Source organism: Salvelinus fontinalis, chromosome 2 (assembly GCF_029448725.1).
Source record: "Salvelinus fontinalis isolate EN_2023a chromosome 2, ASM2944872v1, whole genome shotgun sequence".
Classification (NCBI taxonomy): Eukaryota; Metazoa; Chordata; class Actinopteri; order Salmoniformes; family Salmonidae; genus Salvelinus; species Salvelinus fontinalis.
Window position 1 is genome coordinate 60,793,788 of NC_074666.1, and position 15,648 is coordinate 60,809,435.

The 15,648-nt window shown below is 41.4% G+C and overlaps 1 protein-coding gene across 2 annotated transcripts in view; it reads right to left on the minus strand.

Moving 5' to 3' along the window:
* Positions 1 to 1,670: 1,670 nt before the first annotated feature.
* LOC129822577 (synaptogyrin-1-like) overlaps positions 1,671 to 15,648 on the minus strand; it is a 38,198-nt gene continuing 24,220 nt past the window's right edge. The window contains exons 2-4 of one of the 2 annotated variants that reach the window (XM_055880922.1): positions 10,414 to 10,651; positions 9,260 to 9,405; positions 1,671 to 7,090 (exon numbers count right to left, since the gene is read on the minus strand). In XM_055880922.1, coding sequence (XP_055736897.1) covers positions 6,881 to 7,090; positions 9,260 to 9,405; positions 10,414 to 10,651 — 594 coding nt within the window. In that variant the 3' untranslated portion in view covers positions 1,671 to 6,880. The other variant, XM_055880930.1, reaches the window with a different exon arrangement.

Here is a 15,648-nt window from a genome sequence, read left to right on the forward strand (position 1 = left end):
GGTCAAGAACCTTCTGGAGACCTTCCTGAGTGTTCCACACAGCCCTCCTGTGGAATCCTTCATGGAGGATTACAGATGCATGGAAGAGAGGAACTGGGTGGTCTCTCCCACCCTCTCTCGAAGCAGTAGTGCATGCCTGGAGAGTGATAATAACTCCACAATCACACAACAGCCAGGTGAAGTGGGCGTCATCAAGCCCAGCTCTAGCAAAACCGTCAATGCTCTACTATCTGACATTCTCATTGACAGTGTCAGAGAACTTCTCCAAGAGGGTTGTGATGAGGGTGAGCTTGCTCAGACTGCTGCCAGAGTGGACGAACGTCTCCAAGAGGCTTGTGATGATGACGAGGTTGAACGTACTTCAAACAACGGTAAGGTATCTGTACAAGCATATTTGGTTTGATCATCATAGGCCTGTCCATAAAGTCTCCATACATAGCTAAGATGATTAATAAGTCAGATTTGCTGTACTGGAGAGAAAAAAATCTCACTTTAACAACATGCTTTTTATATGGTGCACAACCATAGCACTGTCACATTTCTTTAAGATATGTGCATGTATAGAGTATTGATGACATAAGGACACAATTGTCTTTGTGATGTAACTGTTGTGCATCTCCAGATTGCATGATGCCGGCCATGATGTCAGAGACTTCGTCTAAGTATAGTCTCGAAGCTGAGGCCACCAATAGTGATGTCACTGGCTGTGAGAAGAACCTTGACTCCCTCCCCATGACAGGGGAACTGGGCGAGTGCAGAGCTGAATCAGTGGACTCAGTCAAGACAGAGCACAGCACCTCATCCTTCTGGCAGTCAATTCCCAGCCATGCTTCCTTCAAGGCATCAGATGCCTCCTCACTGGAGACGGTTGTAAACCTCAGCTCTGCTAACAATGCTGCATTAACAGCTGGCCATCAGAATATGGCCGTAACTCAGAGCAGGACAGGGGCAGCAGGTCACAAAGGCTGGCGCTGCATCCGCTGCATCCGCTGCTGCCAGACTGCTGAGGGGACTTCCATTGAGGTGACAACACTTTTATCACGATATCTCACAGACTATTACACCTTCAAATGAAGTATCTTCATTTCAATGAATTGATTAGAGAACTACATTATAGCAAACACATGAACGTCAAGTCAATGTCACGTTGTACGTCTGCTGTTAACAGCAGCCTGAGGTGCCTACAACGCTATCGAAGACGGCGAAGTTTCAGAACAAACGCCAGATGAAATCTTTCAAGCCTCATAAAGGAAAGAAATTCAATAATTCAGTGGCACCTCTGCACGGTAATTTTTCCTAACATAACAAATGCTCACTTGCAGGTTACCTTTTCATTTGTTGTGGAAATCAGCTAAATCCATTGTGGGGAATTGTGTTAATATGTGTACCATTTAAATACAGGGGACAGAAGCTATTACAGGCCTGTCAGAGTACTGATCTCTTGTTGATCTGTAGTTTCAGCTGCTGCAGAGAAACCCAAGAAAGCCTCGTTCGGCTCCCGCTTGTCCGCTGCCTTCGCCGGGTTCTTTTTTGGATGCTGTGGTATCAAGAAGAAGATCAGACAGTAGAGAATCATATCAGCCACAAAGGTTAACACCAGACATATTTCAACGCTGGGTTTAAATAGTAAAACCCACATGAATAAATAAACAAACATAGTTGCACTCAAGTTCAACCATACCACAGCTTTTCCTTTATTGATCGTCTCCCGACAAAGTCCACCACATCTACATCAGATCTTTCACAAACAAGCAACAAACAGGAAACAGTTATTTAAATGTATCCCTAATTAATTATCTGATTAATTTAATCAAAAATCATTACATCAAAAGCATTACAACTATTTTTTTTTTTCCCAACTCTGTAGTAGCACACAAAGACCACATAATTCTTACACAATGTCTATATAATTGGTAGTTTTGTCCCGTTATCCCAGTTTATCTTTATAATTGTTGGTCACACTTTATTTGTATAGTCCCATATAGATGAACTACAGATGGTTATAATATCAACTAAGTAGCTGTTGATAAGCAAATGTCTGCTAAGGTTACAGTTAGGGTTACGTTTAGAATAAGGGTTAAGATTAGGGTTAGTGAATAGTTAGTTGAAATGTTGTTGACAGTTACTGAACATCTACTGACCATCTACAACCCATCTACTTCGGACTATCCAAACAAAGTTTCACCTAAATGTTTCGCCCCAGAAAGGTTTGCAACAGTAAAACAGCAGACAAAGAAAATGTTTCCTGATTCAGAAAACAATACCGTACCTCACATAATGAAAGCCGAAGATGTCAGTTATTTTTGAAACACATACACTTTAAATGCATTAATACATATAGACATATGCTATTTTAACAATAGGTACAATATATTATCTAAGTTTATAACATAGTAATATCTGGTTAATAATAATGTATTAAAAATGTTATTTCATACATATATAATTACACTTTTTATGTATGCCACAAAATAAAAATGTCCTGTTTTTTTTCATAATATCTGTAGTATATGCATTACCAGTCAAATGTTTGGACATGCCTACTCATTCAAGGGTTTTTCTTAATTTGTTACTATTTTCTACATTGTAGAGTAATAATGAAGACATCAAAACTATGAAATAACACAATCATGTAGTAACCAAAATCAAAATATATTTTATATTTGAGATTCGTCAAAGTAGCCACCCTTTGCCTTGATGACAGCTTTGCACACTCTTGGCATTCTCTCAACCAGCTTCATGAGGTAGTCACCTGGAATACATTTCATATAACAGGTGTGCTTTGTTAAAAGTTACTTTGTGGAATTTATTTCCTTCTTAATGCGTTTGAGCCAATCAGTTGTGTTTTGACAAGGTAGGTGTGGTATACAGAAGATAGCCCTATTTGGTAAAAGACCAAGTCCATATAGCATATAGCAAGAACAGCTCAAATTACTTTAAGACATGAAGGTCAGTCAATCCGAAACATTTCAAGAACTCTGAAACTTTCTTCAAAGTGCAGTCGCAAAAACCATCAAGCGCTATGATGAAACTTGCTCTCATGAGGACCGCCACAGGAAGGGAAGACCCAGAGTTACCTCTGCTGCAAATGATAAGTTTATTACAGTTACCAGCCTCAGAAATTGCAGCCCAAAAAATACTTCACAGAGATCAAGTAACAGACACATCTTAACATCAACTGTTTAGAGGAGACTGCTTGAAAATCAGGCCTTCATGGTCAAATTGCTGCAAAGAAACCACTACTAAAGGAAACCAATAATAAGAAGAGGCTTGCTTTGGCCAAGTAACACAAACAATGGACATTAGACCGGTGGAAATCTGTCCTTTGGTCTGATGAGTCCAAATTTGAGATTTTTGGTTCCAACCGCCATGGATTTGTGAGACGACGAGTAGGTGAACGTGTGGTTCCCATGAAGTACGGAGGAGGAGGTGTGATGGTGTGGGAGTGCTTGCTAGTGACACTGTCAGTTATTTATTTAGAATTCAAGGCACACTTAACCAGCATGGCTACCACAGCATTCGGCAGCAATACTCCATTCCACCAGGTTTGCGCTTAGTGGGACTATCATTTGTTTTTCAACAAGACAATGACCCAACACACCTCCAGGCTGTGTAAGGGTTATTTGACCAAAAAGGAGAGTGATGGAGTGCTGCATCAGATGACCTGGCCTCCATAATCACCCGACCTCAACCCAAGTGAGATGGTTTGGGATTAGTTGGACTGCAGAGTGAAGGAAAAGCAACCACAAGTGCTCAGCATATGTGGGAACTACTTCAAGACTGTTGGAAACGCATTCCAGGTGACTATCTCACGAAGCTGGTTGAGAGAATGCCAAGAGTGTGCAAAGCTGTCATCAAGGCAAAGGGTGGCTACTTTGAAGAATCTCAAATATAAAATATATTTTGATTTGTTTAACACTTTTTTGGTTACATGATTCCATGTGTTATTTCATAGTTTTGATGTCTTCGCTATTATTCCACAATGCAGAAAATAGTAAAAATAAAGAAAAGTGCTTGAATGAGTAGGTGTGTCCAAACTTTGGACTGGTACTGTATATATACTTAAAAATCTCAAACATATATATATTTTTATGTATATACAATTCTTGCGCATGTTTTGCCTTGAAAAAAAAACACTCAGTCACACATACATGGATCATTACGAACATTTGGAAAGAAATCACTAAAGTCTTCAGCTGTTGGCATGAAAGAAGAGATAACAAGCACTGGTCTGTCTGAAATCAATTGCTGGTATTCTAGTGAAGTCAAATGAGAGATCCCACCCCTCTGACTTTCTCCTCCAATAGGTTTTGAGAAGGTGAGGAGAGAGGACAGGAGTATACAATGGACATTCTCACTTTGATTTTAAGGACATACTCTAGGTCAGTTACTAGTGTCAAGCCAGTGTTGGTCACATTTTGGTTGGCTGTCAACGTTGGTGCATGGGGGTTGGTTATTGGCAGAAAAGGACTTGGCTTTTAAGTTGGTTATGTACGTTGGTCTTCTTTATTGGTGCTTACACGTCATCATTATAGAATTTGGTTACACATCTGTAACGGCTCAATATGTGTAATTGTGGCTTGTCTATAGTTGTGCTTTACTGTTAGTTGTTCGGTTCCTGTATGTCATACCCTGTCCTTTGGCCTGTATGATGGGATAACCTTTCAGATTTAGCACTGTTAACAGTAGGTTTGGCTTGGGTGTTAACTTGGCATAGATAGGCAGAAAACATTAATCAATGCAGTCCTCCATGACCAATAGTAGACACCAAACAAAGAAAGCTAAACTGTCAGAAAAGATATGGCAAGCAGGTCCTAGGTCATTGTGCAATGACCGGGCCACAGTGTTGAGGCCCACAAAACACAGTGGTGTTACGTAGGACTTGTGTTGTTCAGGTCTCATCACCTATATCATCAGGCGACTATCTGGTCCCTTTATGTTTTCCAGAAAGTAGTTATGCACATCAATTGTATTCCTAAGGTTCCTTCTTTAATTTGTGTTGATATATTGTGGGAGTATTGGTGTGTGAGTTCCAAGACTGCATCCCAATTCTCCACCTCTCTCAAAAAGTGAGCACTTGCGCACTCCCCATCAAGGGTTGGTGGAAACTCCTTCCAGCCAATGCTTACACCAATCCCATTTTATCCATGATGGGGAGTATGATAGTACACACTTTGGGAGAAGGGTGGACAATTGGGACACACACAAGTGAATTAAGGCTGCAGACAATAACCCCACTTCTGGTTAGAACTCTGTCTGATCCCATGGAGGTGGCCAACCAAAACTGCACCCCCCCAAAATGTTGTAGCACTCACTCACACACAGTGATTGCCAACCCTTGATCCTGTTCCACCCCGTTAGCCACCCAAAGTCCCTGTCAGGTATTCAAGTCTCAGATCTGTTAGTGCCATATTGCCAACTCCTACATTGCCTTCAGAAAGTATTCATAGCACTCGATTTATTCCACATTTCGTTGTGTTACAGCCTGAATTCAAAATGGATTAAATAATGTACCTTCTAATGACAACGTTAAAACATGTTTTTAAAAAGTTTAGGAAATGTATTGAAAATTAAATACAGAAATATCTCATTTACCTAAGTACTTACTCCCCTGAGTCAATACATGATAGATCCTTTGGCAGCGAGTACAGCTATGAGTCTTTAAGAGCTTTGCACACCTTAATTGTACAATATTTGCACATTATTCTTTTTTAAATTCTTCAAGCTCTGTCCAGTTGGTTGTTGATCATTGCTAGACAGCCTTTTCCAGTCTTGTCATAGATTTTCAAGTTGATTTAAGTCAAAATTGTAACTAGGCCATTAAGGAACATTCAATGCCGTCTTGGTAAGCAACACCAGTGTATATTTGCCCTCGTAACTTTCCTGCTGAAAGGTGAATTTGTCTCCCAGTGTATGTTGGAAAGCAGACTGAACCAGGTTTTCCTCTAATATTTTGCCTGTGCTTAGCTCTATTCCATTTATTTTTATCAAAAAATAAAGAAAATCCCTAGTCCTTGCCGATGACAAGCATACCCATAACATGTTGCAGACACCACCATGCTTGAAAATATGAAATGTGGTGGTCAGTGCTATTTTGTGTTGGATTTACCCCAAACATAACACTTTCTATTCAGGACATAAAGTTAATTTCTTTGTCACATTTTTTGCAGGTTTTACTTTAGTGCCTTATTTCAAACAGGAATATTTTAATTCTATACAGGCCTCCTTTTCACTCTATCATTTAGGTTAGTATTATAGAGTGACTACAATGTTGTTGATCCATTCTCAGTTCTCCCCTATCACTGCCATTAAACTCTAACTGTTTTAAAGTCACCATCGGCCTCGTGGTGAAATCTCTGAGTGCATTCCTTGAGTTAGGAGGATGCCTGTGTCTTTGAAGTGACTGGGTGTATTGATACAACATGCAAAGTCTAATCAATAACTTCCCCATGCTCAAACTAAGCAAATTTTTACTCCTGAACTTATTTAGGCTTGCCATAAAAAAAAAAATGGTTGAATACATATTGACTCAAGACATTTCAGCTTTAATTATTCTTCTTTTTCTTTTTAAATATGTAAACATTTCTAAAAACATAATTCTACTTTGACATTATGGGCTATTGTGTGTCAGCCAGTGACACAATCTCAATTTAATCAATTTGAAATTTAGGCTGTAACACAACAAAATGTGGAAAAAGACAAAGGGTTTGAATAGTTTCTGAAGGCTCTGTATTTCATTATCACACCTAACACAAACAGATCTGGGACTTGGCTACTTTTAAAGCCACCCCATGTCCCATAAACCACAAACATGTCCCCTTAAACCACCCCTAATGCTGAATACCCCTCCCTGGGCCTTCTACTCCCTTGGCCCTCTGGCTCAGTACTCCTGGCCCTGGTAGCCAGTGGAGCCGTCAAAGGCTAGCTCTGTGCTGGCCGTGGGGTCAGTGTCGGCGGTGTAGCCCGTGTAGTCAGTGCCCATGGGGGCCGCAGCGTTGGGGTCGGCGGTAGGGTCAACATACTCCTGGGAGAAGAGGGCCGAGTCAGCCCCCAGCTTGTACTTCTGAAAGCCCAGGAAGGCCTGCACCGCCTTCAGAGCAGAGAGGGTGTTATGGGGTGGGCGAGCAATTGAAAAGGGAATGGGCAATAGTATAGAGGCGATAGCAAAATAATGTATGCGTGGAGAAGGGAAGAGGGAGCACAGACCATAGGGGGCAGCGAGCGATTGGAAAGGGGATGGGAAACAACATGAAAGCAATAGCAAAACAATATGCGGGTAGGTGGAATAAACAGGAAAGGTGGAGACATGGGGTTGTGTGGGTGGGATTTGAATATGACAGATGGGCAGAATGAGATGACACGATAGATTCAACCAATGATAGTTGGGGAGGGGGGTATGTCAGGTAGCATGCCATTGATTAAAAAAAGGTATGAAGTAAGATTAGGAGGATGAATGGTAGTTAGATGATAAGAGTGGTGGGATAACGAGAGAGAAAAAGAAATGGAGGAAGGAAGGAAGGAAGAGAGAAAATGTTAGAGCGGGAGGATTATTCCGTTAGTCGGCTTTAAGTGGGGAGTGTCAAAACAGATTACAGTCACTGGTCTTGGAATGAAGTGAGTAACCTTTCACCTGATTAGGCACCGTCTTTGTTTTGTCTTTTCAACACAAACATTCACAAATGATCCAAGTGTCATAAACAAAGCAAAAATACCCAAACAAAATTTTAAAAATCTGATTTGAATCCTAACTCATAATACAAAATAACAGACGAAGATTCACAGTGGTTGCAGCCAGCTGGGCCAGGTAACACTAAAGGCACGTCATTAAGCTGTAGTAGTTAGCTACAGCTGTGGTATGTGTGTATGGGGGAGCATAAGGCTAGATTAGGGAGAGGAGGTGAACAGAGTTCATAGCTAGGCTTTTCCTTCACAGATTTGCAGTTTTGGCATTGAAATACAATGTGAAAAATTAACAATACAATTACTACATATCTAAGTAACAATCTAACAAGGTCTGGGGTCAAACTGGTATGAACTCTGTAAATATTTGTCACTTTCTAATAATTTCCTGAATTGACCCCAAACATGCAAAGTGGCTACAACAGAAAATGTTCAATCTAATTTGAATGGTACCATGAAATCAAATGATTTTACCAAAAAGTTCTTAACAAAATAATACTTTCCATAAAAATAAATTGAGACAACCAGCAAAGGTAAACATAGATAAAATGGTGGCTTACTATGCCAGGCAATGAGAACCTGATATGTCAACAGAACCACTGTTTTAACACCACAAAGACTCTCATTTCCGGCAATGGTTTAATATCAAGCCACTTTGGAAGTGCAATCTGAATCCAGCAAGCATATCCTAGCTGTAAACACTAGCCAATCATAGTAAACAAATACAAGGTACTCCTTCACTGTGTTTGGACATCTACGGAGGACATCATTCAGACAGCCTGAAAGGGAAGTTGGTGTGAGGGAAATTATGCTAAGGATGAGGGTCAGGATATCTATCATTAGGCTAGTGGTGGTGTGGGCTGTGGAATGAACAGCTTGTTGTACTCTTCTTCGAACGACACTCTCTTTATCCTCTCCAGGGACAGCAGTGTCAGAGCACCCTAGAGAGAGACAGACGGGTATGTCAGGGACTGGGTCAGTGGACAGTTATGGTAGAAAGGGTGGTGAGGATGACCCCAATATTCACCAGATACAATCCTTCCATAAAGTAACATTTTATAACAAAAACCTTAAGCTTTTTCTAAAAAGACAGAAGCAAAGATTCAATTGGCAAAGAGGGAGAAACTTAGTCCAGATCTAGCTAAAACAGAGATGAGGCGTTATTGTAGACAACAATATAGCATAGACAAAGAATAAAATGGAGAAAGAGAGGAATCGAAACAGACCCAAAGGAGAAGATAAAATAAGGAGAGAAGGTTTAGATCCAGGTTACAAAACTGCAGAAAAACAGAAGACAGTAGACACTTTTAAAGATGAAGAAAAGCAGTGTTAAACAGAGGTAAGTTAAGACTGACAAAGAGGGGCAGAATGTTAGGACCAAGCTTCAGACAGAGCAGAATTAGAGCCTGATGAAGAAGGCAGAGGTGTTATGTAACCAATTTATTTGAAGGGATGGAAAAATGTGATATGAATACATTTTGTGTAATATACATCATCTTTTCTATATTGTAGACGCACAAATGGCCATTACGCCAGACAGGAGGGTTAATGAAATGGTGGGCTGTTGTACTGTACGTACCCAGGTGAAGATGGAGAAGAAGGCGAAGGTAATGGCGGCTCGGGCTGCGTCCGCGCCCTCCCTTAAAGGGTTGTCCTCCTCCTTGGCAACCTGCCACTGGTTGGCCAGGAAACAGAACCCCACAAACCAGACAAATGACCAGAATGCTACAGGAAGGATGGGGTGAGAGAGAGAGAAAAAAAAGGGAGAATTACAAAACAGAAACCATTAATACTATGGGTGGCAAAACTAAAGAAAAAAAATCTGCTCTTAAAATGTAACATACTCAGTAATACCAGATTACAAATGACATGCAAATAACAGACTGGTCATGCGACAATATAAAAACATTAGATCAACTACTGATACACAACATATTTTTTGCAACCATTTTACAAGCCTCACAGTAATCAAAACCGAGCCTCTAAGTTCATAACGGGTATGTTAGGGTATATCAGTCACACCACAACTAACCAGAGGGGGGCACCTGTGCACATTCAAAATGGCACCTACAGTCCTCAAGTCTGCCAATGCCCTAGAGCGTGATTCAAATTCCAGGGCTCTGTTCCAATACTATTAATATGCATCCTTCCTTAATCCTTTCCTTGAAGTAATCACCAACCTGATATAATATACATTTGTGAGAGCAATGCAGTGAAGAGCTTGCTTCTACGCCAATCCAGTCACGTCGGAGTGATTGCATCAAGGAAAGGAGGGATTATACATACAGGGCCCAGCACACCTAATGGCTATTGAAGAAACAAGACCTTTATCAATGTCCATGTATTGATCAGTGTTTCCTAAGAGTTTAGAAAGGCTAAAGACAAAGGCCACATCCCCCTCCCCACCCCTGAACTGAATCTCCACAGAGCCCCCAGAAAAACAACGTGCCTCCAAACACACACCAAACTCTTATCATGACCAACTTAACACTAAAACAACCCGTCTTTGCTGTTAACGAACACACAATAACCTCCACCATCCCCCAGTCAAAGATAGTGTAGACCCACACCAACAACCCAAAACAACATCATTCCTATGTGGGGTGAAGTTGTCCCTAGATACTGATCTGGGTTCAGTTTTGCATTTACCATAGTAATGGTTAAGGTTAAGCTTGGGGGAGGAGAAGCTGTTCATAGATCGGTGCCTAGGGGAAACTACACCCCAGAGCTTACCAGACACGCCGATGTCAGCAAGCACAGCCTTCTTGCGGTCCTTGACGCTGCTGATCTGGGGGAAGTAGACATCCAGGGCCAGGAAGGCAGCACAACTTAGGAAAGCCAGGGTGCCCATCCCCACGGCGTAGTTACAGGCATTCTGGTTCCTGTTGAAGATGCAGAACTCCTCAATCTCGTCAGGCCGGTTCACATAGCCCTCGTTGGCTATACAGCCAAAGATCACGATGGAGAAGAGCTGGGGGAAGATGAGTGGAAGGGAAGGTAGAAAGGGTGTGAGAAAGAAGTGGATTGAGGAGAGTAGAGTAGGGAGAAAAGGAGAAATGCAAAGGAGAAGAACCCGGCAAAATCAGTAGATCCAGTATTAAATTCATGTTTTTCCTCAAATCTACACACAATACCCCAAAATGACAAAGTAAAAAGTAATTTTTTTCTTCAATATCTAATTTACATAAGTATTCAGACCCTTTACTCAGTACGTTGTTGAAGCACCTTTGGCAGCGATTACAGCCTCGAGTCTTCTTGGGTATGACACTACAAGCTTGGCACACCTGTATTTGGGGTCTTTCTCCTATTCTTCTCTGTAGATCCTCTCAAGCTCTGTCAGGTTGGGAGCGTCGCCGCACAGCTATTTACAGGTTTCTCCAGAGATGTTTGAGCTCTGGCTGGGCCACTCAAGGACTTGTCCCAAAGCCAATCCTGCGTTGACGTCCTGTTGGAAGGTGAACCTTCGTCCCAGTCTGAGATCTTGAGCAGGTTTCCATCAAGGATCTCTCGGTACTTTGCTCCGTTCATCTTTCACTTGATCCTGACTAGTCTCCCAGTCCCTTCCGCTGCAAAACATCCCCACAGCAGGATGCTGTCACCACCATGCTTCACCGTAGGGATGGTGCAAGGTTTCCTCCAGACGTGACACTTGGCATTCAAACCAAAGAGTTTAATCTTGGTTTCAGACCAAAGAATCTTGTTTTTCATGGTCAGAGTCCAAGCTTGCGGTCATGTGCTTTTTACTGAAGAGTAGCTTTTGTCTGGCCCCTCTACCATAAAGGCCTGATTGTTAGAGTGCTGCAGAGATGGGAGAACCTTCCAGAAGGACAACCATCTCCACAAAGGAACTCTGGAGCTCTGTCAGTGGGACCCTCGGATTCTTGGTCACCTCCCTGACCAAGGCCCTTCTCCCCCAATTGCTCAAATTTGGCCGTGCGGCCAGCTCTAGTAAGAGTCTAGGTGATTCCAAACTTCTTCCATTTAAGAATGATGGAGGCCACTGTGTTCTTGGAGACCTTCAATGCTGCAGCCATTTTTGGTACCCTTCCCCAGATCTGTGCCTTGACACAATCCTGTCTTGGAGCTCAACGAACAATTCCTTCGACCTCATGCTTTGGTTTGGCTCTGACATGCACGGTCAACTGTGGGACCTTATATAGACAGGTGTGTGCCTTTCCAAATCATGTCCAATCAATTGAATTTACCACAGGTGGACTCCAATCAAGATGTAGAAACATATCAAGGATGATCAATGGAAACAGGATGCACCGGAGTTCAATTGAGTCTCATAGCAAAGGGTCTGAATACTTATGCAAATAAAGTATTTCTGTACCTTTGTCATTATAGGGTATTGTGTGTAGATTAAATAAATGTTTTTCTTCATCAATCAAGGCTGTAACCTAACAAAAGGTCAAAAAACTCTAGGGGTCTGAATACTTTCCGAATGCACTGTAGTAATGTATGGCATAATGCAGAGAAGACACAACATGATCATATCGTCGCACCACCCACCTCAATTAGGCTGACACTTTGGGGTAAGGTGAATCCAAAACCTACACATCCACAGTCACATTTGTACCCAGTTGTCTACATTCAGATACATGTATGACAGGACCCGATCTGACATGAGTGTAGATGAAGGAAGATCCTAATGGCACAATGTGAACCAGTAAGCAAAGTCAAAACTGGCTCCTCTTGCACCAACGCCAGTAACTAAAATCATAAAAACATCTAGCATTATAGCAGCATTAAAAGCCTCTACTCATTTAATTCACATGCATTAGAAAAATGACTCATATACTGGAGTACGTCCCAACTGCTTTAATCCAGGTTGATGTTTGTTTTGTTGATGATGAGCTGGAATGATATTAGGGGGCTTGTGTATACTACTACATCTATTACGCTCAGGCACGTGCACAGACATGAGTCAACCTGTGCCCAACATATGCCCCTTTGAACTCCCACTCGCCAAGTGCCCTTTTGCGTGGTGGTATAATTATTATTTTATGTATAAGGTTTTGTCGTTGTTGTTCTGAACCCATTGCCCACAAGTCGTTGTGATGTTGTCAAGTGCGCCACCTCCAAAACCCGTCCGTTGGTTGCACCTGAGGTCTGCCCTGTACTGAGATTGGATACTGGGCGTGTGCAAACATGCATGGTTTAAGTTGAGGTCACCGGTCGAGTGTGTGTAGCAAGCCAACTAGTTTAAACAGTGCTGCCTCAGCAGCATGACATTTGATTAACACTTGATTTACATTATTATTAATAGTCGGTCTGGTTGGCTGATTCTCTGCTGCGTGTAAGGCAGAAAGAGAGGAGCAGCTGCATCAACGACCCTCGCTCCGACCCGACTCCATCCCTTCCTCAGTCAGCAGCAGCATCACAGGTAGTCTAGACTAGCTAACCACCATATACTAAAATATCCACACAAGCCAGCCAGCCATATATCATGAGTTAGAAGACTATGAATATTATGAAATTATCTTTGAAAGCATAAGACATAAATCACAAACTGTAAAAAAACAACAACCAGCTGATAGCCCTCCCTCTTTTCCCAAAGTCAGTTTGAGCACCTGCCCGCTGAAGGATCAGTGCACAGCCTTGACTCCACTTGGGTCATGGGGGCCGTCCTGGCAAAGCCCAGCGGTTTTAACTAGGGATGCATGATATAGCGGTAAGTATATCGGAGAAAAAAAAAAGATTTTTTTTTTTGGCCGATATTAGCTAAAAATGCCAACATCGCGCTGCAAAACCGATGTCAAAGCTGACGTGCATACCTATATAAACGTAGATAGATGAAAAATACAGCGCTACACAGCATTCATAACCTAACCCACAATGTCTGCTGTGTGGATCTATTTTGAAGTTTCAAAACCAGATAACATATGCAACGTTTGTGCTGCTATTATTTCCCGATGGTAGAGAGAAATCTTATACCACAAACCTAATTACTCATTTGAAAATGCATCACCCCCAGACGTTCAGCGACTGCTTAGAACAAAAGCAGAAAAAAATTAAGTGCACACTTCCAACAACTAAACAAGTTCAAGTCGAGCAGTCATTTTAAAGAGTAAGAAAATTTCAGCGTGGCAACTCAAATGACAAGATAATGGAATTCATTGCCCTTGACCCGCCTTTCTTAAAAGTATGGGTAGCGACCCAACGTGGGTCGCGGACCTGTTAATGGTGGGTTGCGACGTGTCAGTCTACATCTTTAATTGTTTCATTAATTACTGGAATTGATTTGGTCACGTGCATCTGCGCTCTCTGTTCAGTGCGCTTTCTGCTTAAGCAGTGGCCTCTGCTCAGTTTGGCAGCTGCGTCAGTTTGAGGGAGACGCCCGTGTGCTTCGCGGTTTACCGGATCTTTTTTATGCAGTCTTCTTGAAGATCACCCCACAACACACACGATGTAGCACTGTTGTTCAGGCAGCAGATGTGCTGTCAGTCACTGACTTGTCATTCCCACTCGCCATCACTCACCGCTAGCATCAAATGTACTCATGCTAGCCACAAGTTCTGACTGAGCTCAATTGTCATGAAACGCATATACAGCGATTAGTTTCTCTCTTTCATACACACTTATAACGAGGAGCGCCCACAATGTGTATTGCGTGTAGAAGTGCTTATTAGAAACTCGCATAATGAACAAATTAATAAAACGACACATACTGCCCAAACATCCACAAGGAGTTCTTTCAGAACATAGCAGAATGCGTCAGGAAACAGTGCTTCGACAGTGGAAAAGTCAACTAGCAAGGCATTGTTGTCATTTTATAAACAGGTGATAAGCAGTAATAAAGGGAGTACTAACTAACTCTCATAGTAGTATATGTGAGTTTCTGTTTCAAACAATCCCATGGCCTTGTACACAGCTAATAGCTAACATTCGCCAAAGCAAGCTAGCTACTTAGGGTTGCACTAAGTAACAGTACAGCTGAAGATGAAAAATTCAGGCCTACTGTAGAAATGATTGTTGAAAACTAGTCTACGTTGGAACTGTTGCTGTTAAAATACAATAATCATTTTTATTCTTAACTGGAATAAACTGATTGATGCAAGATGCTTTTTGAGGCAAACACTCACAGTTCGGGGTTGCTCATCTACAGCAGGAAGCAGCCCCCTGCCTGACTGAGAAAGCAGTAGATGTTCTGATCCAGTTTGGTACCACATACCTATGCGAGTCATTGTTCTCAACTCTGACATACTTAAAGAACAAGTACAGAAACGGTCACATTGCCGAGTATGACCTCAATGTTGCACTGTCAAAAACTGAGCCCAGAATAGACATGCTTGTTGAAAACTTCAACCAGCCACACACACACTCTCATTAGGACTGTGTGTTTATTGTCTGGTCTACAGATGTGATCAATCAGTTTATTTAGTTCAGAATAAAAAAAGATGTATTGTATTTTAACAGCAACAGTTCCAACCCAGATTTTCTTTTAACAATAATTTCTACAGTAAGAAGTACAGTAAGCCTGATAATTTTTCATCTGTACTGTTACTTAGGGTTGCACTATCAAAGATCTTGTGTGTGTTGTTATTCATCTGTGTGATGTGATCAATCCATTTCTTCCAGTTCAGAATGAAAATTATTTATTGTATTTTTAACAGCAACAGTTCCAACCTAGACAGATATGTAAGAGTGTTTTTAAAATGGGGGAAAATAAACATGAATACATATTTATATGGAGATGTAATTTTATTGTTTTGTTTTTGTCTATATTGCATTTGTTTTAGGCATAAGGGCAATGAAATTAGAGGTTGGCCGATTATGATTTTTCAACGCCGATACCGCTTATTGGAGGACCAAAAAAAGCCGATACCGATTTAAAAATCGGCCGTTTAATTTATTTGTAATAATGACAATTACAACAATACTGAATGAACACTTATTTTAACTTAATATAATACATCAATAAAATCAATTTAGCCTCAAATAAATAATGAAACATGTTCAATTTGG